This window comes from Nansenia antarctica (genome assembly GCF_963989245.1).
Source record: "Nansenia antarctica genome assembly, chromosome: 14".
Classification (NCBI taxonomy): Eukaryota; Metazoa; Chordata; class Actinopteri; order Argentiniformes; family Microstomatidae; genus Nansenia; species Nansenia antarctica.
The window spans coordinates 20,374,000-20,400,471 of record NC_137684.1 but is presented as its reverse complement, the minus strand read 5'-3'; the positions used below and the strand labels follow the sequence as shown (position 1 = coordinate 20,400,471).

The 26,472-nt window shown below is 45.7% G+C and overlaps 1 protein-coding gene across 1 annotated transcript in view; it reads right to left on the bottom strand.

The window, feature by feature from the left end:
- The window catches only part of LOC308170304 (A disintegrin and metalloproteinase with thrombospondin motifs 20), a gene marked incomplete at its 5' end in the record, with an annotated part of 80,157 nt that extends 54,760 nt beyond the window's left edge, over positions 1-25,397 (bottom strand). Inside the window, 9 exons of the mRNA XM_080545073.1 lie at positions 3,180-3,326; positions 7,268-7,373; positions 7,796-7,836; positions 8,093-8,217; positions 8,798-8,881; positions 10,811-11,064; positions 20,671-20,845; positions 24,484-24,875; positions 25,307-25,397. Coding sequence (XP_080401199.1) covers positions 3,180-3,326; positions 7,268-7,373; positions 7,796-7,836; positions 8,093-8,217; positions 8,798-8,881; positions 10,811-11,064; positions 20,671-20,845; positions 24,484-24,875; positions 25,307-25,397 — 1,415 coding nt within the window. The remainder of the gene's footprint in view (positions 1-3,179; positions 3,327-7,267; positions 7,374-7,795; positions 7,837-8,092; positions 8,218-8,797; positions 8,882-10,810; positions 11,065-20,670; positions 20,846-24,483; positions 24,876-25,306) is intronic.
- Between the last annotated feature and the right edge of the window lie 1,075 nt (positions 25,398-26,472).

Sequence of the window (26,472 nt, the reverse complement as noted above, 5' to 3'; positions counted from 1 at the left end):
CCGCGAAATTGGAGTCGGAGAGAGAATAAAGCTGCATTTCCATAAAGACAAAGGAGCCATGCTGACCACATGTTTGTCCAAGAGGCATTTCTCGGTGCCAAAAAGTAAAAGAAAGGAAATGGATAATAAAAGCACCTTTATTGAGTTCAGTAACTTAAATCAAGGACAGTTCCATTAGTATATACTGACTGTTTGTACATAATGTCAGCCACACCCTAGCCTACAACCCAAAAAAGTAGAAACAACAAAAGCACAGCTGGACAAAGTGTATGTACCCCATATAGAGTACCCACTGAATTACTTGTCCTTGAAGTCGACAGTCTAAAAAAGTGTGGTCACAAAACAACCTAGTCAAACAACCATTCAAACGATGTAAACCTTTCCTCAAAAGATTGATCTCCTATTGACTTTGCGACACAAAAAAAGGGAACCCGCGGGACGGGATACTGTATAATGTGTAATTACACAACATGTCGACGCCGCTCTCGCAATTTGTCCTTATGTGTCTGCGCTAAAACACCTGCTTAATACCGCCACAGCTGATGTGACAAGGCTGATAATTACCCTGGCTTATCTTGTGTTACCACTGCGGTTTTTCTTTCATTTCCACATTAAGACACAAAAAGACTACAGTACAAGTGCGTGGTGGGAATGACTCTGTTGAACAATGAGCGAGAGGGAGGGAGGGGGAGAAGAGAGCCATGATGAAAGCTAGGCTAGAGGTAGTCTGTCTGTTGGGGCCCTGGGGGTGAATCAGAGAGATGTCCCACATTATTGAAGCATCTTTCACCAGTTTGTCTAATCAGAAACCCAGAAAACCGTATGGGTCTATTATTAAAAAACAGGATGGAGAGGGGAGGGGTGGGGATGGGGAGGACAGATACATTTTTGTATTAGACATCAGGGTTTTTTGAAGGGGGGATCGGCGGCTGAGCTCGAGACAGGCGATGTGATGAGACTGAAAGAGATTCTGCACCTGGCAACCATTGGTTGAATGATGGTTCTTTAAAGTGAGTTTATTTCGAACATGACTTCTATATATATATATATACAGTATCTCTGTGTTTTCCATAAGAAGCTCCTATGTAATGGGTTCCATCAGGGGGGAGCTGTGCTTCTTGTGAGCCGGTGGTGCTTCCGGGCTGACCATATATCAGGTTTATGACACACACAGCTGAGGCTTGGATGACACAGTGCATTACTGCGCAGTGGGATATTTTAACGCCTACTACTGTAGCAATTGCTCTGCTTGAACTAACAGCACGTACCACTTTTACCGAAGGATAACACAGGAAACTTAATTTTTGTTCTAGGTTTGAATTAGAACGAAAGACTTCACAGTGGACCTATCTTGAGTTGAGGAGGAAAAAACATCTAATTTCAACACTTCAAATGTGAATGTTTTGGGTAGCTTTGCTGCTGCTGTTTTGTGTGGTAAGCCTAATTCCCAAAGTGTGCGCCTAGGCATTGGAATGGAAAATGATAGGCTTCACCAGTACTAATGATTATGTGGCTTCAACACAAATGTACACATCAATTAGTGGGTGGCAACACCGAGAGATTTGCATTTTATCTTTAGATAACTTTTTTTCCGGCTTAAATCGGCTGGCCGGCTGCCAGAGACGGAATGAATGGTGTCTTTATAACCGCGGGTCTCCGCATAATAACAAACCCTGGCGCTTTTTTATCAGGGGCTCTCAGGTGTGGACAAAAACGGGAGATCAGTTCACATCACATTATTACACAGCTAAAAAAATGGGAGGGAGAAAAGGGGGGACGTGGGGGAGGGGGGTCCTTGAAAAGGAGGGTTGAGAGGTAGCGTGTTTAGAGTGTTCCTCCATCTTTAAAGTTGACAGGAGAGCGTTGTGTGTTGGAGTGCTCTTCAGGGGAGAGAATGGGCAGTCAAAAAACTGATGTACTTGACCAGGTCAGCTCGGTGAAGGGTGGAAGTGGCCGTTTGGATCAATGCTCCTCATTGTTGGGCCCAGGCAGACTTCAAAAGCAGTGAGCTTCACTTTCGAGAGCCTTTTCCCACCACTGTAGCTCCCTGCTGAACTGAACGCTCTCTCAAAATCACAGTTTTTTATCGCCACTGTTAAAGGAACACTTCACCGATTTTTTTTTACCTAAAAATCGTGTTCCAGATCACTTTATGAACACATGGGCATGTGAAAACGAACAGAAAAAGACCACCGATAACAAATACAAAGACCACCAACAAGGACAGATAACAAAGGCCACCGATAACTTGCTGTTGAGTCGCTCTGACCGTCGGTGACATTTTTAAACAAATGGGCTTTCCTCAGCGTAGGCTAAAGCATGGAAAGTTCCGCACACGCTGCAAATTACCATTTACCTCGCACAACTCCTTCTCGCTCACACATCAAGGAGGTCAACAGCTGATATTCTGCATTTTTCTGGTTTTGCAACATTTTTTCCAACCAACCACTCACGTTGAGTTGGCTAGCAGCGGTAAGATGGAAACTATGTGGCTGGCAGCATAACTTTAAAGCTCTATACGAGGCGTCGGGGCGAGCGTGGAGCTCCCAAGATGCAACTCGTCAACAAGGCAGCCTTTTGTGGAGGCTCACAATCGACAGAGGCGGGGAGGAAAGATCAAAGGGTCACGTTCAGGGGAAAATCTAATTATAACTGACATTTCCCCATCTTAAAGGGAAGCACTTCAGAGTGGTCGCTGGTCGACTGCTCGGGCTCCCCGGGCCCTGAATGAGCTGTTGCCCCGCGTTACCGTTTTCGCCGGGAAAAGCACGCCGGCGACTAAATGACTGTTTGTCCAGCGTCTCGAGAGCAGTTCTGCCCAAGTAGGGGGGACAAGCGGAGAGGAGCAGGGGAGGATCAACTGCTCAGGTCAGGGAGAAGAAGACCCCCTTTTTAAAACAGGAAATACTGTCTCAAGCCCAGGCAATAACAAGACGACACAGTTTACACTGGCCTGCCCTATACTCACACACTGTTTGCTTACCAGATTATGTCACATTATGACAAACAAATATTGTTTTCTCGCATTTTCGAATTGCTTGTATTTTTCGATTTTAAAAGAAACACACTGTGTGACCCCAGGTATAAACATGTCAAATATATTTTGGAGACATAAAACATAAAATGTCTTAACTTGTGCATAGTTAGAAAAAAAGAGAACCAGCGAGAGAGGTACCTACTCCAGAAACTCTGTGATGTACTTGCGGCTGCACTTGGACCACGACCAGGGGCTGGTGTCGTAGTTGAGTGTGGGTGCCATGACGTGGTACTGGTGCTTCATGCCTGCCTCCTTGCACTTGGGGTTGTTATCGTGGGGCATGTTGAACCTGCCAGGAGGGAGGGAGGGAGGGAGGGAGGGAGGGAGGGAGGGAGGGGGGAAGAGAGGGAGGGAACACACACAGAGAGCGATTAGGGAAGGGGCTGCTCAATGGATCAGCCGGAGCAAGGGGATAAATGTCAGAAGATTTATAATCTTTCTAACAAGGGATCACCTCAAACCTTTTGTGGACCGCCCCCACACACGCAGGCGCACACACACACACACACACACACACACACACACACGCACTCCTCTCTGCCAAATGATATGGGTTCTCTCAGCGTTTTCTTTAAAACTCCTTATATTTTTTACATCATCTGTCTGACATCAACTCCACCACCGCCGCCACATGTACAGTATGTATGTACAGTATGCATGTACAGTATGTATGTACAGTATGTATGCCACAGCGTACCACCTCCCGCTCACCCCTGCAGAGTCAGACTCAGAGGTCACCTTCTTACGGGCTTAACGTTGAAAAAGCCATCGATGGAAATGTAATATAACACTCACACGCTGCTCAAATGCTGACAACACGTGTACTTCTCCAATTCTTTTCAACCAAGCAATCAATAGACTTCACTGAACGTGATTTGCAACTCTGAGATGTATACAGCCTTGTTTATTCACTCTGCACAGTTGGAGAGTAAGTACAGCCTAATGCTGCAGTGCTCTGCTGTGTTGTTGTGCTCTGAGCGAATATCCTGTCTGCTTGGTGAACTGGCTGGCTGTACTGGAGGGATGAGGTCACACAAACACACACACACAGACACACACAGACGCACACACACACACGCGCACGCGCACACGCACACACACACAGACAGACACACACACACACACACACGCGCACACACACACACACACGCACTCACACACACACACGCAAGCACGCACGCACACACACACACAGACACACACACAGACACACACACACGCACACCCACACAAACCCACACACACACACACAGACAGACACACACACACACAGCTGCATGGTGTTTACTGTTTACTGCAGGATGCTGTGCTGGGGCTGGGGGCCGAGCCGGACACAAACAACGCAGGCGTCGCCTGGCAAGACGCCCACCCTACAGTCCTGGGAGCCGTATCGCTCGGGGGCCTAATTGAGCCCCACTCTCCCCCTCTGGCCTGTAATGAGCTCCTCACATACCCACCGACAAGGCCTCAGTCTGATACTGAGAAGAACACACATGAGGACCGTGGAAATATTATAGAACTAACGTTATTTGATTTGTAAATTGGGTTGCTCTGAGCGAATATCCTGTCTGCTTGGTGAACTGGAGGGATGAGGTCATGGATGACTGGAGGGACGATGGAGCTCTCAGTCCTTTCAAGAGATATACAGTCTGTCGGTGATCAATCAGGGACAGAGGGGGAATCTCAGGAGTGAGAGTTGCAGAGCTGCATTCTGCATTCAGCTAAAGAGTATTACGTCTTTGTACTTGCCTTCAAGTTTCCTCTCCTTGGATTGCAGAGAAACACATTGTTCTGCACTCTGGAGAGATGCTCACATCTCTAACTGATGTCCCACTGTCTGCCTCCAATTATTCACTAATCAGAAAAAGCTGAAACCAAAACACTAAACAAAAACAATTTAATGCACTTCCTCAGTCCTCCATAAATAACAGGGAGAGCAAAGCGAGTGTCGTCGCAGCGGAGAGGGTCTGATTGGAAACCTCAGGCCTCCCTCTCCCAGCCGAGCGGACATAAATAAGTGTCACAGCCAAGCCGTGAGGCCTGGGGGAGCAGACTGTCAACAGTCTGGTGAGAGAGAGAGCACAGCAACATCAAAGCAGTGTATTATATTAAAATATCTCATCTTATCAGAGCAACATCTGAATTCTGCCACCGCTGGGAGCTCAAGGAGGCGACAGACAGACAGACAAGACAGACAGACAAGACAGACAGACAGACAGACAGACAGACAAGACAGACAGACGGACAGACAGACAGATAGACAGACAGACAAGACAGACAGACAGACAGACAGACACATACCCACACATGCACACCACGCACGAACGCACGCACGCACGCACGCACGCACACACACACACACACACAGACAAACACACACACAAACACACACACACACACACACACACACACACACACACACACACACGGCCCCACCAAGAAACACTCAATGTTAATTAAGTCAACTGATGGATGACTATATCGTCACAGGATTAACCATCTGAAGTCCAAATTTATGACCCCGAAATTGAAACCATCTTTAACAACCCCGGTGGCCTCATCCAGTTTGCAGGGGCCATATCCAGATCCAGATACCAGATCCACTACTCCACAGGGTCCAGTAAACTGAATTGCCAATAAAACTTTGCGGCACGCCTTTTGGATACACTGTATTTCTTTAGGTAATGACTAATTGAAAATGTCAGAGGGTATTATCTGTGATCTACGACGTCAAAGAACTGGCAACGCTTGATTATTAAGCACTTAGAAGCATTATGAGCATTATACCTACAGTGTATGTGTCCCATTCGGATCAATATCAAGTGACTTGAACACACTAAAAGAGCCCGAGTCGGGCTTCTTATAATCATACAATTCTAGAGTCACCTGAGAAAGGGCTCGTACCCATTAGTGTAAGCAAGGCTTCGGTTTCCTTAATCTGCAACACTCTGAGACCACGGTTCCACTACCTGACACTCCGTTTTCACAGAGTGTTAAACACTCCGGAGGGGCTTGTGAACGTGACGCTCAACTGCACCAAGAGGCAAAGCCAACTGCCAACTGTCCAGCTGCTTGAACTTTAGCATAAACAGAGCTACAGGAGGGCCAGTTTCCCCCTCCGCTAGGTCCCGTCCTCTCCTTCCCCACACTGGAAGAATGTGTGAGCGGGGACTGAGGGGGAAGAGAATAACTGTCATTCTTAGCCAATGGCTCACACTGGCTCCATTTACTAACAAGCACAACTGGGCAGGGTGGCCCCGGAACAAGAGCGTAAAGCTGTCACTTTCACATTCATTCCCAGAGAGAGAGAGAGGGAGAGAGAGAGAGAGAGAGAGAGAGAGAGAGAGAGAGAGAGAGAGAGAGAATGATGTCCCTCATAGTATTTTAATATGGACTCTTTTTGCTTTGGTGGATTTAGGGCCTGCTAATAAAGGGCAGGCTTTATGAAAGGACAGGGTCATTATGTTATGACTTGGTCAATGGGCCACAAAGCGGGACATTCATACGTTGCTTCTCTTTTCCGTTCACACATGTGGTGGCGACATCCGTGTGTTATGGAAACAGTCCCCAGCAGGGAGTTGTGTTTTGATAACAGGACTATTACACGGTAATTATGGCAGCGTAGTATGACCGCATTGTGATGGGGCCTCTGTTTACTATGGTTCTGCTTGTTTTATCTTTCTTTAGGATAATGTTTTGGGGACAGGCCCGGGGAACAAGTTGGCTCCTGAAAACGTGCATCATCGTCTTGAGCTGTATTGCGATGAATCAAGACTCGGAATACATTTGGAGAAAATGGAATACATTTAATGTGTTTACAAAGTGGCCACAATGACTATAGCACATTCTCTAGCCCTCATTTAAAGCAGCGGAACTTTGAGGCTTATCCACCACATCTGAGCCTAGCGGTGACTTTCAGCTAAGTTAGTCACCCCCCCCACCCCCCCTCTCAACACACCCACCCAGAACAAAGCTCTGACACCTAGAGGGTTAACTCACCTCACCGCGGTACAGTGGGGTATTATGGCTGGCATGTTATTAAACCACCATTTTTGCTTTATTATGTTTTGCACCTGTGCGTGCGCCAGATAAGAGGGCTTTTGTGTACAGGACCGGAGCTGGCCCCGGGGGGCCCGAGAAGGTCCGAGGGAGGCAACAGGGGGCAGGGGGGGGGGGGGGGGGGGAGGAGGGGGAGGAGGGAGGCGAGGTACAGTACAGTACAGTACTTACACGTGGCCCAGCTCGTGAGCGATGGTGAAGGAAGCGCTCAGGCCGTTCTCCTCGCTGATGGAGCAGCTTCGGTTCATGTCACACATCGTCCCCAGCTCCGCCAGCCCTGGAAGAGCACACACACACACACATGATCACACACACACACACACACACACATATGATCACACACACACACATGATCACACACACACACACACACAGCTGCTTGAAGCGAGGGAGGGATCGAGAGAAACCCCTGGCCTGCACCACAGGTGATTAATCCACCCAACTACTGTTTCGTAAGAGAGATTAGTACATTCTCCCCCCCCCCCCCCCCCCCCCATACCACTCACATCTGTCACTGTATTAGCTGTCAGCTTGGCATAAACTCATTTGAGGCAGCTTTATTAGCTATGGAACAGGAACAGAAAGTCAATCGAGAGCTACAGTACTATAGTACGTAGTACAATACATTCCATTCCATTGCCCGTCCTCCAATTTCTGCCTTCACCAGGGAAACATTTGGCTGAGATTGAGGCAGCTTACCCAATGTGTCGCACTTGTCCTTGGCCCGGCAGATGTCTTCCCTGTGAGAAGACACAAGCACAAGCGACGCACACCGTTTATCGACTCGTCTCAGTATAGGAGGAGATGTGTTATGCGTGAGGAGGACAGCGAGGCAGTCCATATGAATACCCTAACCCTAACACTACATCTATACCTATTAGCACAACCACAAAGAATGAAGCTATGGCCCAAGCATTATATGCTAGTGTGGACATTGGAACACGGTCCTAATCTTCGACTCCTTCGTCGAATGAATGAATACATTGAATACATTACCTGGTGATGAGGAGTGCAGTGTCGTGGTGGGAGGGGTGGTTGTCGTCCGGGACGTTCTGGGTCAGTTGCCAGTTACAGAAGTTGCCGAGGGTAGTAGCAGCGTTGAAGTTCACCGTGGGTCCATCCTTGGAGAGACGGCAGACAGAGACAATGGGGAGGATTTAAAACAGGCCTTTCCGTTTAAAGAGGCAGAAACAGAAACAGTTAAGATGGACTGCTAAGGGAGTGTGTTCCCAGTGCTCTACTCTGGCCATTTTGATTGACAAAACCTGCTCTTATGATATTGAAAACCAATTACGGAATAACCCTTTAAGATAACATCACCTGACTATGGATCAGACATCGGAGAATCCTCCATTGCTGGAAAAAGTAGAGACTTTAATCCAAAATCTCTGGCACAGTTTTGTATTGTGCATGTGTCTAATTTACAGTATGTACATGTTCTGAAATGCTGTTCAATGTCTCAGGATCTCAGTTGTCTGGCCTTACAAGGCCATGTTCATTAGACCCCACGACCATGTAGTACTGCTGTGTTACGTTCACAGGTAGCAGCACAACGGTATCGTTTTCTCAGAGGACATCTCTCTTGAGACTTCCCACTGACAAGGAAGCCAGTGTCCTCTTAATAGGCTCCTCTCAACAGGAGGGAAGCAGAGGACAACGGGGTGACGTCAGCCATCTTAGAGAGCTAGTTCACTCACTCACCTGCTCATTGTGGACAACGATCAGCTTGACAATCACAATGTTGATGAGGTTCCCAACACTGGGGTCCCTATAGACCGCAGCAACCTGTAACAAGATGAACACACAGACAAAAAAATGCAAATGTCTACGAATAAGAAACAAAAGCAGAGGATAGGGAGAAAATGGAATATTGAAAGTGGAATTCAGTTGTTTTAAATGGGACAGTTCACTCATGAAAAGTAGAAATCGAATTGAATTCCCACAGGGGGGATGTTTAATCAACACAGTATTAAGTGCAATTTCAGTTCCCTAATGGACTTCCTGGGGAAAAACAATCTGACTTGGCAACAAACTTCGGCAAAGCTTTGAGCTGAGTTATCCCACTACTGCGGGGACAAAACCCTTCCTCTGTGTGTGTGTGTTTTTTTTTCCCGTTCACCCCTGTCACTGGCGGTCACCATGCTCCCGGGGCCATCCACAGTGTCCTGACAGGAACTCATTAGGGCCCACTATAAACATTTAGCATGTAACAGCCTGGGGCGGGGAAGGGAGCATGAAGCAGAGCCTTGCTCTCGGACTGGGAGACAGGGGAGGCAGAGGAGTCAGTCTGTGTGTGTGTGTGTGTGTGTGTGTGTGTGTGCGTGTGCGTGTGCGTGTGCGTGTGCGTGTGCGTGTGCGTGTGTGTGTGCGTGCGTGCGTGCGTGCGCGTGCGTGTGAGTGTGTGCGTGTGCGTGTGCGTGTGCGTGTGTGTGTGTGTGTGTGAGAGTGTGTGTGTGCGTGCGTGCGTGCGTGTGTGTGTGTGTGTGTGTGCTGGAGCCTGAACCAGCACCTATCCCAGGGTAGAGGGTCTACAGGCTCTGATACCCTGGAGGAATGCCCCCTCTCGGCCTCTCTCTCTGTGGTCACTCTAAACACCATGACATCATATCATCAGAGAACTAACAGCCCACCCAATTAGTGGACCCCCTCCTCCGCCCCCGCCGAGCCAACTGGCTCAGAGTGCTGTCACCATGACGATGACTGATCAGCCTTGGCTGATTTCCCTGTTCCGTTTGAAACGGCGGGTCTGGTTTCTGTTGGAGCGGCGGAACCGGGGCAGGTCTTTTTTTGACCGAGTGTCCCTGACAGGGTTTTGTGTTTTGGACAGCGGTGTGAATGTGTGTGTGTGTGTGCGGGAGCGGGAATATAATGTGTGTGTAGGTGTGTGTTGAGCCGACGAGGTCTCTAATGTGCTCTAAGGAGCACTAAAGCGGGGGCCCGTGTGTTTCCAACATTTCTTTTTTACTGTGTTGTATTTCGGTTGTAAACCTTGAAGTGACCTCATCATAAATGCAACACCCAAACTAAGCCAGTAGACTATAAGCTCATAAAGCGCCGAGGCGGTGATATCCCTTATGAGCGACGTCTCTGGCTGTGCGGGCCAGCTTGCAATCAAGTTAATAACATTTTGAGAGAGAAAAACTGTCTGTCAGCATGTTTATCTTGCATTATAAGGGACACCAACTGCCCCAGAGAAGGAACGCTTTGAAGCAGAAGCCAATTTACAGGCTGACATGATTGGGCAGGCTAAGATTTCCTGGATGTTGGGTTTGTCACTGTCTAAGTGTCATCCTCTACTGTATGCAGTAAAAAGAGTCATATCTAAGGGAAAAAATAAAACAGTTCACGGGAGAATGACTGGGCAAAACCCAAGCAAACCATAATATCAGTTACAGCATATTAATTATATATAACCTGCAGTATGATCATACCTTTCCCTCCCAAATTTGAGAGACAACAGTAATCTTGACATTGACTTTCATTAACTAAAGTCGCCAAACTGCCAGACACCAATATCATGCTACGGCTACTACCTATTACCAACTTCAACTTGAACGTGTATCGTGGAGAAGCCACACAATTTGTTGAGAAGCAAATCCATGTGAACGATAGGGCTATGATAAGACAACCAATTCATATCATTCCTGGGACAATGAGCATAATCAATACACATATATTTCTGAATGTAGTTTTTAAAAACAATATTTTACTTACTACTGACATGATTGTTAGGATATAGTGCTCCAGGTTGTGTCCGTGGTGGCGGACCATTTTAGCATCCGCCGTCACCATCAGTTCCACGTAGCGCGGGTAGGAGAGGAACCTCTTACGTCGTGAATGGGCGTCTGTATGGTTGGTGGCGGTATGTGTGTTTGTCTGCAGGACGTCCACCGTCTCTCTCAGGGAGTTTAGCTGTTCTCCCATACTCCTGTTGCTCCGGAGGGTGACTGGCCTCTCTGTATGTTCCTCTGTGAGGAGAAGAGACAGAATTCAAAATGTAAACAATAACCTTGTTGAATCACTTATGCATGAAAAGAGTAGCCTGGTCCCACATGCCTGTAATAATAATAATAATAATAATAATAATAATAATAATAATACATTTATTTTATAAGGCGCCTTTCAAGGCACTCAATGTCGCCGTACAACACATTTAAAAAACAGTGAAAAAATTCAAATACAATTAAAAATCAGAGGAGAAATATACAGTATAGGCTATACATAGCTAGCAGCAGAGCAACACGGGAACAGTAAGTGAACGGACATACGCCTGTGTAAACAAGTGACCTGTACTGTAATGTGCTTTAGCCAACTCCATGCATGGCATGCTTGACAACAGAATTCGTAGGAGATGGCTAAGGATGGCTTAGGAATGGACTCGGACAAACAGTAGATCATGAGAAACACATTTTCAAATACTTCGTACTGGACATACAGCTTTCATGTTACACATTCAGGAATTTCCTGAGAGTATGGAACCTCTAAAACTGAAAAAGAAGCCCTCAGCTTAGGCACATTCCAATGACATAACAGCAACATACTGGACTTTCAAGAAAACCTTCCAGAAATGACCTGTGTTATTCCAACCTGCTGGGGAAAAAAAGGTGTACCAAATGACACAAGTAAAGGTCACTAGTGAGCTTTGAGGGGGAGATTTATTTCGAAGACTAGACAAGCTCCATTCTGCTGTGAATATGCCTGAATGCAACTTACAAAAGACAGACAAAATTCCACAACGACACATTACATACACATGGCTCTGTAATCATCCCAGGGAATGACACAGTATGCTCGCCATATGGGGACATTAAATACAGATAAATACCCCTTCATTAAGACCTCAATCAGTATATCACTATATAAATGAAAGGGCTGGGGATCACTGACATACACAGTACAGCCTAAATTCAAACAAATACCAGATTCAGTTCACAGATACCAGTATACATGGTGCCAAGGGTGAATGATACTTAAAGGTAAAAAGATAAGAGGAACCTCAGCCATAAATTGTCAGACTGGGGGATTGGCATCGCTTCCAACCACTTTTCAGTTGGACGTCAGATGAACTGTACGTGTAGCGTACGTGTTGGCTGGGGCAATGGGCGATGGATTCCTTTACCATGACAGGGAAGGGAAAGAGAGAGAGAGAGAGAGAGGATGATAGGGATGATAGGAAAGTACCCTGAGGCCAACCTGCGGAGGTGAAGGGAGAGGGCTTAATTACAAGTGTTTACGCTGTCTGTGCAGAGGACAGTTTCCTGAGACGCTACGGTAAAACAGAACAGTACTAGGAAAGAGGAGCCGGGGGGTGGGGGGCGGGTGGGGGGGTGGGCCTTCCATTTTCCACTCAAGCAAGCCTCTAAGAGGCCACATTGTTTGGGAGATGTTGTAGAGCACAGCTGTGGAGGGTCATACACACCCCACCCTACCCCTGGAATAACGGATGTTATCCGTCTCTGTCCAAGAGTACCTCATCATCAGACGGAAGAGAATATTACAAACACATCGTCAAAATAACATTCAAAAGCAGTCGTCGCTATGTCTGATATTTAGACGTTTTTTGCCAAGATCAACAATGTGTTCTGGATGGATGAGGTTTGCCATGGAAGTGTATGTTGAAAAGTACCATCCAAAGATATATATACATATCAGTACATCCCTCCAGGAGTGTATTGCCACATGTGCTGAAAAGTCCGAACGAGTGCTTGTAATATTTCTGCTGCCTCACAGCTGAGGGAAGAAAGATCTACAGCCAGACGAATCGCCCCAAAGGGCAGCTGGCATTGGTATAGAGAGAGGAAGACTGACTGTGAGCAGAAACACGAGCAGCTGCAGGAATTAACCGACAAACCCCAACTTCCCCGACGCACACTTTCTGTCCTACCCTTGTTTTCTTTTATAATTATAAATTATTTTCTGAAATGTCCACGACCTGAGATTGATTTTGCGACTGCAGCCATTTAAGAAGCAAACACAAGAAGAAGAAAAAAACGAACAGATAATTGGTTTGAAAAGGTATAGACAGAGAATTCATTGACGGTGGAACATATTCATACTGGCTATGCTCTCAACAAGGAGACGGACCCCCACCATTGACAATAACATAAACACACACGATGACTTCCTTCCTTCCTTACTGCCCCTTTAGCGCTACACTCTAAGGGGGTCACATCCTACACAACCCTCCCTTTAACCTTTGGGTAACCCTGTCACACTGAGTGTCTCCTTATTCTCCGTATTCTCCGCTATCCAGCAGCTCTTCTATCAAACTAGTGAGACAGAGAGAGATTGTGAGAGAAAACTGTTGAGGGTAGAAAAGGTAAAAAGGAGAAAACTCCTAATATAGCGTTCCAAAATCAGTCGAGCAATGCCCCTGGCGGGCAGCGCCGGGCACATGAGACAGAGCGTGACTCCCCTGGCACAATGGCACACAGCTCATGCCGCCGTGAGGCCCTGCACCGTGCCAGCGCGAGCGCCCGTGTCAGCGCCAAGCCCGTTGGTTGTGCCCATGCACACAGCAGTGGTTGCTGGGCTGAAGCAAAGGCTCCTTTTCCCTCCTCACAAAGAAAAAGAAAGGATCTTCTTTGACCAACATGGACCTGCGGGGGTTTATCTGTCTTAATGTCTCTAAGACATTTCTAAAATATCTCTTTCCCGGACTACGATTAAAGCACCGTGCTTGATACCCCATGTGTACTTTTTGTTTGACAAGATCAAAACGTGTCATTAAAAACATCTCTCCATGATCTCTCCTTCATCTGGATTAAAAGTCTATTTATTTCCTTCCTTTCATGCACTATGACCCCTTTTCACTCTCTGTTAAAAGTATCAATGCCAAAAGCTCAACAATGGAGAACACTGACTTCATTGTTGAGCTAATTAACATTCTTTTACAATAACCCACTGAGAGTGAAAGCGCTCTGTCACTTGGGTGCCAATTAAATAGACAGCGTACCTTACATGCATAGGTAATACCCTGGCACTATGAGAGTGCTATGGCACTCTATTGGACAGTACACCAACGCTACATGTCAGGAGAAAAAGGCTCCAAACCCCTGCAGACCCACAATTAAGGGCAATTCTTCGGTGCCTAGACAGAGAAAAGAGGAAACTAATTGTTGCTTCGCAGGCTTTTAAATCTAAAGTGGCATGACTCTTGACCTCTCCGAATATGGAGGCTTTTAACACACTGTCCATTCAGTAGTGTTTACAGTCCAGAACCATGTTAAAAATGTTAGGGTTAAAGGGTTATGTGTAAGGGTGTGTGTGTGTGTGTGGGGGGGGGGGGGTTCTTGAGTTAAAAAGTAATTATTAATGCCCAGAGTTCTTTCCTGGTCAGGTCACAAGGTCATCAACATCTGAAGGCCCTAATAGTGGGGTTAAAGCTAATTACCCTACGATTTTATCTTATCACTATACTGTCGGAACAAAAGGTTGCCACACATGTCTTTTGTTTTGTTGATGAGACAGAGATAACGGTTAATGTGTCGTACGTCTGTTCTCTGAGATGAACAGCAGCACAGCGAGAAGTGGCAGAAAACCACAGTGTGGTAAAACCCAGACGCTGAATCAGTTTGCAAGAATGTGGCATCTCCCTTCACGATAGCTTTTAATGAGGACGTAAGAGCACTTCAAATGGGAACTATATTATTTCTCGGGAGGGAGATGTCTGAGCCCATGTGCAACTGCTTGGCAACCACAACATCTTGGTTTCAAATCTCCATAACTGTTCATTTTCAAAGAAATTAACATTTAGTCAATGAGTACTTCAATGCGTTCCCCCGCATAGACTTCCTTAGAGGCAATGACGCAATGTCATCAGGCGATGACATCCCCCCCCCCCCCCAATCAGGGTCAATACGACCCCAGCCAAGGCCACATTTTGGAGGACCAGACCCTCTCCTGTCAGCACCTCTCACCTCAGACTGCTGGCCACGCCGCTGTGGAGTCACTCACCCCCATCTGTTCAGAATACCCAGACAGACAGACAGTAGACCTCGGCAAAAAATAGCTGTTGGAATTTGTCGCTGGAACTCCGAGACGGAGACAACACAACATATTGGGTTCACTGTCAACTATGGCCCCGTGACAACTCTGTCATGTGGGTAACTATGGGTATCTGACTATAGCTGAATGCCCAGACAGTCTGTTGTCATTGTGTCAGATGACAATGAGTGAATTATTAGGCTGTATTATTAGCTTCTTGTGTCATTCTCCCAACACTAGCTTACAGTAAGAGGCTCTGTGCCATGAGGGGTGTGTTAGTAATTAAGTGGGGGACACTGGGGAACCAATAATGTATGTTAATAAATACTGACTATAAAACTAGTGTATGAGAATGTTCAACACACAATCTTAGAACAACTGGCTAGAGCAACACAGCACTTGATATAGGCCTATCAATCGATTGTGGACAGAGAGGCGCAATCTATTATTTCAGAACATCAACTTCATCCTCTCCGAGTTACAATCAAACTATTTCGAAGGGAGAATCCCAGCCACGATATGCAATCAAAAGAGTCATTTTTTTTCAGTGTACCGGACCGGTACTACCGGTAGATTTATAGTTGGATTTCAGTATCAAAGCTGTGAGGTGTTTTGGGGCAACTGCAGAGACACAGGTGTAGAGGGGGAAAGGAGGGTAGTGGGAGAGCTTGAGAAGAGTCTGAAGCCATTGCCAGGGTTTAGAGTAAGACAGGCACATGCAGTGCAGACCAAGATGAGCAGATAGGCAAAGAAAGAAGCTCCTCTCTTCTTCGCTCTTTCCCTTACTCAGCTATTCCAACAGCCACAGAGACGACAGGCACTCAGACAAAATAGATAAACCCAACAGACATCACATACAACACTTACACTCATACTCACACTCATACTCCCACTCACACACACACACACACACACACACACACACACACACACACACACACACATACACACACACACAAACAAACAAACACACACACACACACACACAAACAAACAAACAAACACACACACACAGACACACACACAAACACATTCATGAACATGCCCACTTGTTCATACATTTACCGAGCAAAGCACAACCGGATATATAACAATAGAGGTGCCCTGGTATGGGGGAGGGGAACTGGTCTAGGAGGCTGGGGCCCTAAGCCCCATGGAGCCAACTGACATCCATAAGCCCCCACACCTCCCTGGGCCAGACCCTTAAGGTGAGAGAGGTTGTCTGACTGATAACCATCCATCCATCACCCCATGCCTACCACTCCTGACCTCATTCAGAAACACAGCACGAAGAAAAACAATGCATCTATCGCAGAGTCGAAACTGTTTAAACGGAGGGCCGAGCACCTCTCGGAGGGAAAAGCCTAAGGTCACATCCCATCCAACGAGCGACTCCAAACAAAAGGGGAAGTGAGGTCACAATCAACAAGCGCTTCCATTCACATACATGAAAGCGCAATGAAACAGGCAGCTGATTCAAGTCGGCTAGTTCAATCCCCCGAACGGAGGAGAGCATGAGAGAGCATTTTCTATGTAAATGAATCCATTGACCAAAGATCTGATGCTAGCATTTGGACATCTATACACTGGGGGGCGACTGGGGATTCCTATTGAAAAAGTGTTGAGAGGTCAGGGAAAGGGGGCACTTGCTATGTGTCAGGGATAGCCACACCAATGCAGTGACGGTGGCAGTGACGGCATTATCCGAGCTGCCCTGTTTAAGTTAGCTCCAAATTCTTATCCGTGCTAGAGGTATCAACATTAAAATGGGGTTGCAGTGTACTGGCGGACTCTGTGTTTTCCCACAGAAACAGGTCATGCCAATGCTATAATTTCACTTACTGCTAGTGCTAACACACACAACTTCAAGTCCTAACTGTAGCCTGTGTGAGCAGCTGTACTGTAGTAAGCATGAGAGAGAGAAAGACCAAACTCTACAACCTCTCATTACCTTCCTACTCCAGACCAACTGGGCAGAGACAAAAGAATCTGCTCCTATCACCAGCCACCCCCATCCTTCTGACTATCTCCATCTCAGAGTGACGACGCAGAGATTCACACGCGAGCCCACAGATAGATAAACCCCCAGAACATTTAATTAAGGGCCACAGTTTGTGATTTCAGTCTGACAAACTTTTCCAGGGGCTTTTAAACCCATACTGGGCACAATGAGGAGCGCTCGGCTCTTAAAACATTAATCACCCCTTCAACAGCTACCCACTCTACAGGTATCAAAACAGTGGCCAAACCACCCAAGATGGCTTAAGCATGAAGAGGTGTAAGACCTGCTGGCCTGCTGGCAAGGAACAGGCTACTCAGTGCGAAAACAAAAAGAGGATGAACTGGTTCAATTTGATGCCTTTATCGAGAGAAATATATGAACTTATTTGAGGCTCACGTATGATGTTATATGATATTAGACAAATGTGTCATTGTGATTCGAGTGGAAACTGAATGTGGAACCCTTTTCAGTATAAATGTCTGAAGCATGGAAGGATGCTTAAGTGCTCTTTCAACAATGTTCGAACACACACATCAAGGCAAGCAGCTAAAGACAGCTCTTTTTTTTACTAGGTAATTACTGCAGAAATAACAGACAAGGTTTTCCATAAAGGTCACACTTGAAAAGCCCTTATCATTACACTAGCCTTTTCAACACTCCACTGTTGGTGACGGCATATGTTCGAAAACGTCAGAGATTTCTGTTGAAAGACCAAAGACAACTGCACAATAGGGACAAAAAGGAATCCTTAAAAGACGACTTTGTTCACTTTATCTACATGGAAACATACTCTTCCGCTCCTATCAACACTTTGATATGCAAAAACAAGATTATTCCAACATTGGAAATTCTTCTCACTATACAGCCAAGAGAATAAATATACTGTGTACCATAGGTTTCCCTCTAAAGCATTCCTGAACTAGCCTAAAGAGGATACTGAACCATATGTCACAGTAACATGAGCCAACATCCAAATGTAAACCTTATTGTATCGTTTTCACTGATAGAAGTTTAGTTTGTGCCCTGGAAGACCGCTTCACAAAACAGAGCTTGTTTCATCTTTGTTCTTCAAAAAGACATCTCGCTAAAGAGCACAGAACAGAGAGAGAGAGAGAGAGAAAAAAAAAGAATGAATGAGCTGACTGAATGGGGCAGTAAAACAAATATCTTTTTAAATGTACAGAGATGAGAGCTGGCAGACTGGGCCATTGTAAGCAGTCTGGCCTTTCTATAGTGTGTTCTGACCAACTGGGACAGTTGGCAGGTTTGGGCCTCTAACCCTCCAAACCCTCCAACCCTCCAAACCCTTCAGCCCCTCTCAGCAATCAAATTCCGGCTACCAACTTTGATTTAAGACAAGACTCCCCTTTCAGAGAAACATAAAGAGTGGAGAGAGAGGACCATGAGATCATTGACCCTCACAAAGACTGCTTTTATGCCTCCTCGGGAAGAGGGATTGAAGGAAAGGAAGAGAGGAATCTGCCCTCCACGGCCACAGGTTCTCTACTCTTTCACTGCTGTACAGGCTTGCCAGATGTACCGTAGAATTCAAACTGGCACTTAAAGCTAACAAGTGTGATTGGTTAAGTTAGGAGGTCTGGGATAGCCTATGTGCTACTTAGATATAGCCTATATGCTATAGTGACACAGACAGCACTCCAAGCCCCACTTCCTCAGTCTATTATCGCTAGTTGAAAGCATGTCCGAGGTTGCTAGCCCTTAACTTAAAATCTAGCCTTTTCTATCACGCCTGTGCATTCAGACCTAGACTCACTGTATACAGTACTGTATAGTCAGAGAGTTTCCCACCTAAGCAACAATCGTTGGTGGTCCTGTGTTGCACAATGCAATTTGCTCTCAGCAATTAGGCTGCGGTAAGGAGCTCCAGAAGCAGCATTTCACATGGGCTAGAGGGGGATGGAGAGGAGAGGAGAAGGAGAAAGAGAGAGAGAAAGTGTGTGAGAGAGAGAGAGAGAGAGAGAGAGAGAGAGAAGATAGACAGACAGACAGACAGACAGACAGACAGACAGGACAGACAGACAGACAGGACAGACAGACAGTCAGACAGAGAGACAGACAGGATATACAGACAGACAGACAGACAAAGAGACAGAGACAAACAGAGTTGTTTGTCCACCAGATTTGATGCTCGCAGTAGTACCACGGTACTCACTGACAGGAACAGAACTATATGGAAACGGCAGCTTTCATGTTCGGTGCGGAATGTGCTCCCCAACCATTAAAAACCATTGAGTGCTGTCTGTCTTTGTTGTTCTCTCAACAGTCAACACACAGGACAACACACGCAACCGAGGCAGTGTGTACTCACGAGCTGATTGTAGCAGTGAGTGCACACTGCACACATTCCCATAAAAAGACAGGAGGCCCTACTAGCAGGTCTACTGTGGCCTTCAAAGAGAGCATTTATCACTGCATCTGGAGAGGGTCCTATCTGATAAGGTCTATGGAACCGCAGCGTGGGACACCTTCCAGTCCTAGCCCAGGCCAGTGTCTCTTCTAATCCTGCCTCATTGTGTGGCCGCTGTCCTTTGATGAAACCTGCAGGTGTCTTCTCTCTCCGGCTGCTATCTCGCTACAACAGAATCCTGCCAGTGATTGGGGCTTTTGTATAGAAAAACCTATATATGGTGTATCTAATCTGAGGTTAAAGTAGATATTAAAGGGAGACTATAGGGTGGATATGGAATGACCCACAACAAGCGAGATAGCTAGCTAGCTACACCTCCATCCGAAACCGGTGCCTTTCAACAAGCTAGCGCCCTCATCGCCACACAGAGAGCATATTTCAAAGCCCTGCAGAGCTAGTCTGAGACCCTCCAGATGTCTCCCACTCAGTTTGCCACACACATGGCGAGAGTTGGAGTGAATGGGAAGCATATTAAGGAGGTATTGGCCTGGCCCCTCAGGACACTCCAACTACTTTAAACCTCAGCTGCAGACAATGGCCACAACCGGGGAACAATGGGCGAGTTCAGACAACAAGCAAATCAAGCGTCCAGCACATAAAAGATTTACTGCATCAGGCAACAAAGGCCGCCCACAAAGTTCCCCTGCAAGCACTCCTTTAAGACCTGCGTCAGGGTGAACTCTACTGGGTCACCCTGCGTTCTCTAGGCCTCTCAACCAACCTAAAGGCCCCAGCTATAAAAAAGAATCCAAATGAAACAGGCACATTCAAATAGTCTCCAAAGCACAGGGCTATAGGTTATATTTTCTTCCAGCCACAAAACTAAGAAGCAATTATTTCCTTCTTCTGTTCTGACACAGCTCTTGGGTGTGAAATGTTCCCAAAACACCATGAGTGAAAACACCAGGGGAGGCTGGAACGCATTTTTGCTTAATTAAATCAAGGATTCCAATAACACCCCTTAATCAAGGCTCAAATCTTCTCGCTAACCCTGCAGCCAAGGATCGTGACTGAGGATAATTTGCAGTTAGTGCAGTTTTTACTGCCGTGGCAAAGAGTTGGAGAGCAGGTCATAAGGAGGTAAGTGTGTGTGTGTGTGTGTATGGGGGGGGGCCTTAACCCCACTCAGACTGTGGTTAGGGCTAGTCAGTCTGTTACCTGAGGCTGCACAGGGCTCTGTGGCTTGGCTAGGTTGGCTGGGGGGACTTCTCGTCGTCGTCTCGTGTCTGTAGACCAAGTGAGGTTTGTTGTGCTCGTCCTCATACTCCTCCCCTTCCGCCTTCATCAGAGGTTCTAAGAAGTATTCGCCATGCTGCGTGGTAAAAGTCCCGATCTGGAAGAGACAGGGTAGAGTTAGAGTAAGAAAGGTACAGTGTGTGGGTGTCTCAAACCTTTCATTGGTAGATAAATAATAAAAGCCTGGCATTTTAACTTGAATGTTCTTTTGCAGGACTATTACAGGGTAGTAGCACTACATGTGTCTGATGCGCTATTTCCCTGAGTTCAGTTTGAGTACTACTACCCGCATGCATCATTAGTTCCATGACACAGATACAGAGTCGTGTTGAGCAGGGCATTGGAATGGGAATGGAAAATGAAACAGCTTAGAAAGGTCTGTGTCAATCAATATTGATATTATCAACACACTGATAATCCCTTCCAAGTTAGAACATTGTGTAATACGCCTTATCACAACATCCTCCATGAGGGGAGATTATCTATCTATCAATCACAAATGTCATTACTCAGTTACAATATATAATATAGCGTATGAGATTACCATAAGCGTATCTGAACATCTAAGTCTTGATCCATTCATTTGAGGGTGTTTGAGCATGAACCTTTCGTCCAAATCCATAGTAGTTACAACTTGCAAGAGAAGTGACATCATTGTGACAGGACAGGGCTGCTGTCAGAGGAATGCTAATATTGATGTGGCAGAGTCCTCCACAAAGCTTCTTAGTTCAACAGACGCTCCCCTCAGTTGGGAGAACAAAGGTGTTTGTATGGTAATTTCATATGCACACTTTAACAGGATATTGAGTGCTGGAATGTTATCTTTAGGGGGCATTTCCATTACCATCTTCAGAAGTGATGGACGTTTGACAATGGAAAACCACCAGATAGGATATGGAAAAAAGTACTAAACGTGCTTGTGTGTGTACATTTCCTCTTATCTTTTCACACTTTACAGGACAGTTAGATAAACACTTGAATGCACGTTCGTTGCATCTGGGAATGAGCACTGTGGGTTATAGGAAGAAAGCTCTGCTTGAGCCTTGAAGACTAGCTTGTAAAAACCTGACACAGAACAGAAACAACTTTGGCAGTTGGTATAAGTCTTAGCCTTGTACAGCCTTGTATACAGTCAGTAAACTACTGTACCTTGAGCTTCATCCACTCTGTCCACCCGGCATGGCAGTAGGAATGAATGAACCTGCTGAGCTAGGCTGGCTATTAACAGAATCCTGTTACACTGTATCAGTGTGAACCATGGCAGCATGTGCAGGGAGTGTTTGTATGTATACAAGGCCATCTGCAAACATCTTGTTTCCAGGCCCGGGAACCCTATGTCAAGGTGCAGACAGAGATTGTCAGGAACGAGTATGTTCCATAGAACTCAGGTGGTGGGCAGTAATGTCAGAAACTGAGTGATAACTGGATCGACGGACTAAAGACCAGGCTGCTGATGGAAAAAACGCAAAAATGCCAATGACATCTAGCTAAATAAATGTGTAATGCACCATCAATGTGAGAGAATAGCCTCCTCCTCAGGTTTCCCATGAGGTGTTCACTTCACACATGGCTAAACACACACCAAGTGGCAGTCTTCTTTGTTCACACCAATGAGAGAGTGCGTTGTCAGGGTGCCCAGCGTTAGACGTCAGACGCCCGATTCACTGTTGGGTTCCCAACACAAAAATGTGGACACACAAAGGCTGCTGTTCAGAAACAGGTGCTGAAATGGACCCTAGGATGATACTTGCACTCTGAGCAAGGTCAAGGCCATGAGGCACACACAGGGAGCACACACACCTCTCATGTACTAGCAGAGTCATCTTCCGTGATGTACAGTACACTGTCCATCTCTTAAGTTAAACAGGACATAAATGTGTCAGCCGCTTGATATTTACACAGACATACATCACTTGGCAGTGCAGAGCCGGAGACACTTTTCCAAGACGTGGGGGATAATCAATGAACCTCTATTATGTGAATAATAACTCCTACGAGGACAACGATTTCCTATGGTGTGAGTCATAGTTAGTCCGAACCATCATTAGCAGCTATCTGCACACACAGCACTTACTTTTTTTTCTCCCAGTCAGCTCACTCTGAAAAGGCCAAACGCCCTTAGTCCACTCGATGAATAGCTCACCAACAAGCACTTTGTCTAGCTGAGGTGGGTTTCCCAGCTACACCAGAGTAAAAGCCTTGGGCAACAGTGACGGGGGGGAAAAATACATCTTCCCAGAATGGCCACCTTGTTTTAGGGCTTAATCATCCCTTAATGAACTCATCACACCAACCAAAATGGGCTTTTCCAGAAGGTCTTGGTGCTCAGAAATGACAAGTTTATGGCCCAATAGCCCAGAGGCATGGGTGTCATCATGACTGCACTCTGCAGGCCTGCATCTATAGAACTGTCATTCTCCAAGAGTGACGATGATAACATCACCAAGAGCGGTAATAAAGTTATAAATGTAAGCTTGTTTGGAAAAGTGCTATGAATCATATATCAACGTTGGGCAGAGTGACAATTAGAGCGTATTAAAATGAAGCGTCTCTTGTCTAAACATATACATTTCGTCTGACATAATTCATTGCGCGTTGCGAGAGAGAAAATAAATGTATGAGGTAATAGAGGGTTGTGCTGGAAATACAATCAGTTGAAGTGTTGTTCTAGTCAAGATATACAGTCTTGCAGGACATCTGATACCCGGTGCAGCCAGTGACATAGTCATCCCACCCTGGAAGCATGCGAACTGAGCGTATCTAAAATAAGTGTGATGTCACTGATATTGCTGTTGGGACATACGCCGGGAGAATGCAAGGTTACGGACCTCTCTGTGACCAGGCAGACACCCCCAGTGTGAAGAAGCCTGGCGCGCGTCTGAGGTACAACCATACCCCTGTACCAGTAACCTTATCTGACCCGTGATGTCATCCCCTTCAACGCATTCTCTCAGACAGGAGTCACTGCTCTGAAATGGGTCTGGGGATGATGATTCTCATCTATTCCCAATGGCTTAATGACATAATTAACACCCAATAATTCCATTATTGACCTAGGCCTATAAAATAAGAATCCCCATGATACAACAGCAGTAAAATGCAAACAGTTAAAGGTGTCAAGAAAAACTGTCATTGCCATTTACAGAAACAGCAATACAACATCCAATGTATATTGTGTTATTGTATAATCAACAGTATAACAATGTATTTGATCGTGAAATAACACATGTCGCAGTTATTCCTGGTAAATTCCAATCAAACATATCCAATCAGATGACATGCATCATGATTGATCTGTGTGGGCTATAGCATCAGCAAGGCAGGAGATGGGAGGCAGTGTGGTCAATGTCACGTCTCCAGCGACACATGCTCAAGTTAAAGGCCTTACACTCCTATGCACTTCACGTGTGTTGTGTTATGAGGGATGTGCATAGATAGAATCCATTGAAACATTGATATTCAGTGTCTTAAGACATCTCAAGATGTTCTGTGTCTTCAAGACACAGAAAATATGGCTCTTATGCTCCATGTCTTAAGTGAGTGCATGAGTGCATGTCTTCAGGTTAGGTCTTAAGACATCTTGACAGACAAAACTTTGGTTAATTAAGACATCTTAAGACATCTCAAGTCAAGACAAGGTGATGGCTGGGTATGTAGAATCCATTGAAACAGGAATAATCAGAGACTTTGTCAGCAGCGCCCGATAAACGTTTAGAGAGGGACAGTTATACTCACAAGGCCAGTGCACAGGCTGAAGACTGCATTGAGTTCGCTCTGCGCGTTGACGTGTCCGCGGAAGAAGCAGTGCCGCATATCGCTGAGGTCTTGATGGGGGTCTGGACGGGGGTCTTGACGGGAGTCCTCCGTAGCGTTGGTGCGTCCCGCTCCCAAATGTACCACAGTGTACGAGGGGGCGATGAAGCCCGAGTCGGCGCTCAGGTTGAGATGAAAGCCTTGTCCGAACGCGTTGATTCTGTAGTGAGCCCGTAGCCCCCCCGAGAAATCAGACACATCTACACTCCTCCGTTTCCTTTTGTAGTGCATCTTGTGGGGGAATGATTCTCCGAAATCATTGATACGGAGCGGGGTGATGATTTCATAAGATGACAACTGTTTGATGAAACGTTCTAATAAAAGGCAAAGGGAAAAGTGCATTAGTACGAATCACTTTGGGGATCGATCACTGTCTGTAACACATTCACAGAATCTAGGATGCGTCAATGTAACATTTTGAACATTCTAATCAGCAATAATTCACAATGCAACTTTACTATTAATATACCTATTACTACTATTAAAGTACCGGTATACTAATGTATAACTTATTTAATTTATTGTGGATTAAAAAAAAATATTATTTGTTTTCTATTAGGCCTAGTTGAATACCGAAATATTTAATTATTTCGCTTTTTGTTTGCTTTGTTTTTTGTAGATGGTCAGCGTATTGGCATCCATCCTCAGCGCCGTTGCCAACATTTTACTACATTAACTCTCAAATATCGCATTTTGATTTTACCCGGGTGGTCAATCCCCATAAATCAACAAGATTTGCAAGTACCTTGCTTCGGATGCAATCGGTATTCCAGAGAGTTCCGGACGAGTGCTGACAGATGACACATTAGCCCAACCAGCCAGATTGCAAACTGCATGATTTCTTCAGCGAAGAAACCACGGCTCTCCTCGTCTCCCAAGGCAGGCAGGACCTTCTCTAGCGGGCTCTCCCCTGTCCTTTCCCCGGCTTGTCAGCAGCAACAGGTCGTGGGCTCTGCGGAGGCTCTCTGCAGCACAAGACTTGCAAAGTGCACTGGCCTCATCGCATTACTAAAACATGCATCCAGGCACTATCCTCTGTAAACACGCACTTATTTACGATACATTCCAATTGCTGCCTTAATGTCAGCTACGTATGGAAAGGAGGGATCAGTGCCAAGCTTTTTTCCGTAGCCATCCATAGAACATCCCTTGCACCCTGAGCGCTCGCCAACACCGGAGAGGGAACGCCCCCTAGGCCGGAGAGCCAATGGTGAGTGCGCCTCGACCACCACACAATTTGGGGCCGTCTGTACTCAGGCATGAAAAGATGTTTCTGTGAGCTAAAAAAAAATCACATTAATTTTAAGTCAATCATTTTTACTTTTGTTGAATCAAGTGTTATTATTGCGCATTCATAACAGTATGGTAGCCTTCAATTGATGATAATCTTCACCATAATTAATTGCATGATTGAAAATGTAGCCACCTCTTAAATTAAAAAGGTGAGTACCGGTATACTAATGTATAACAATACATAATAATAATTTATTGTTGATTTAAAAAAAAAAAAGATTATTTGTTTTCTATTAGGTCTAGTTGAATACCGAAATATTTAATTATTTCGCTTTTTTCTTCTTCTTTGAAATGTAGATGGTTAACAATGAAATGATGGCCTCCACATCATAAATGCGAATGACCATTCCCATTCCCATAGATTAAGACAAAACAATCATGTGTGTCAATTAGTTTGCCGAGCCTCTCATAGACAACACTCCTGTTGGCTCTTGTCCACGTGGCTGCATGTCACCCACCCTAGCTTTAACCTCTTGTCCATGGTCTGCTATATAGAAATCCTAGCATTTGTTGACTAATCTGTTCGATTAATTAATTAATCTTTCCAGCAATAATGTATACCCTCCCTAAGAGTTAAGAAAAAACAAGTTTAGGTAATTCACGTATCAATGACAATTA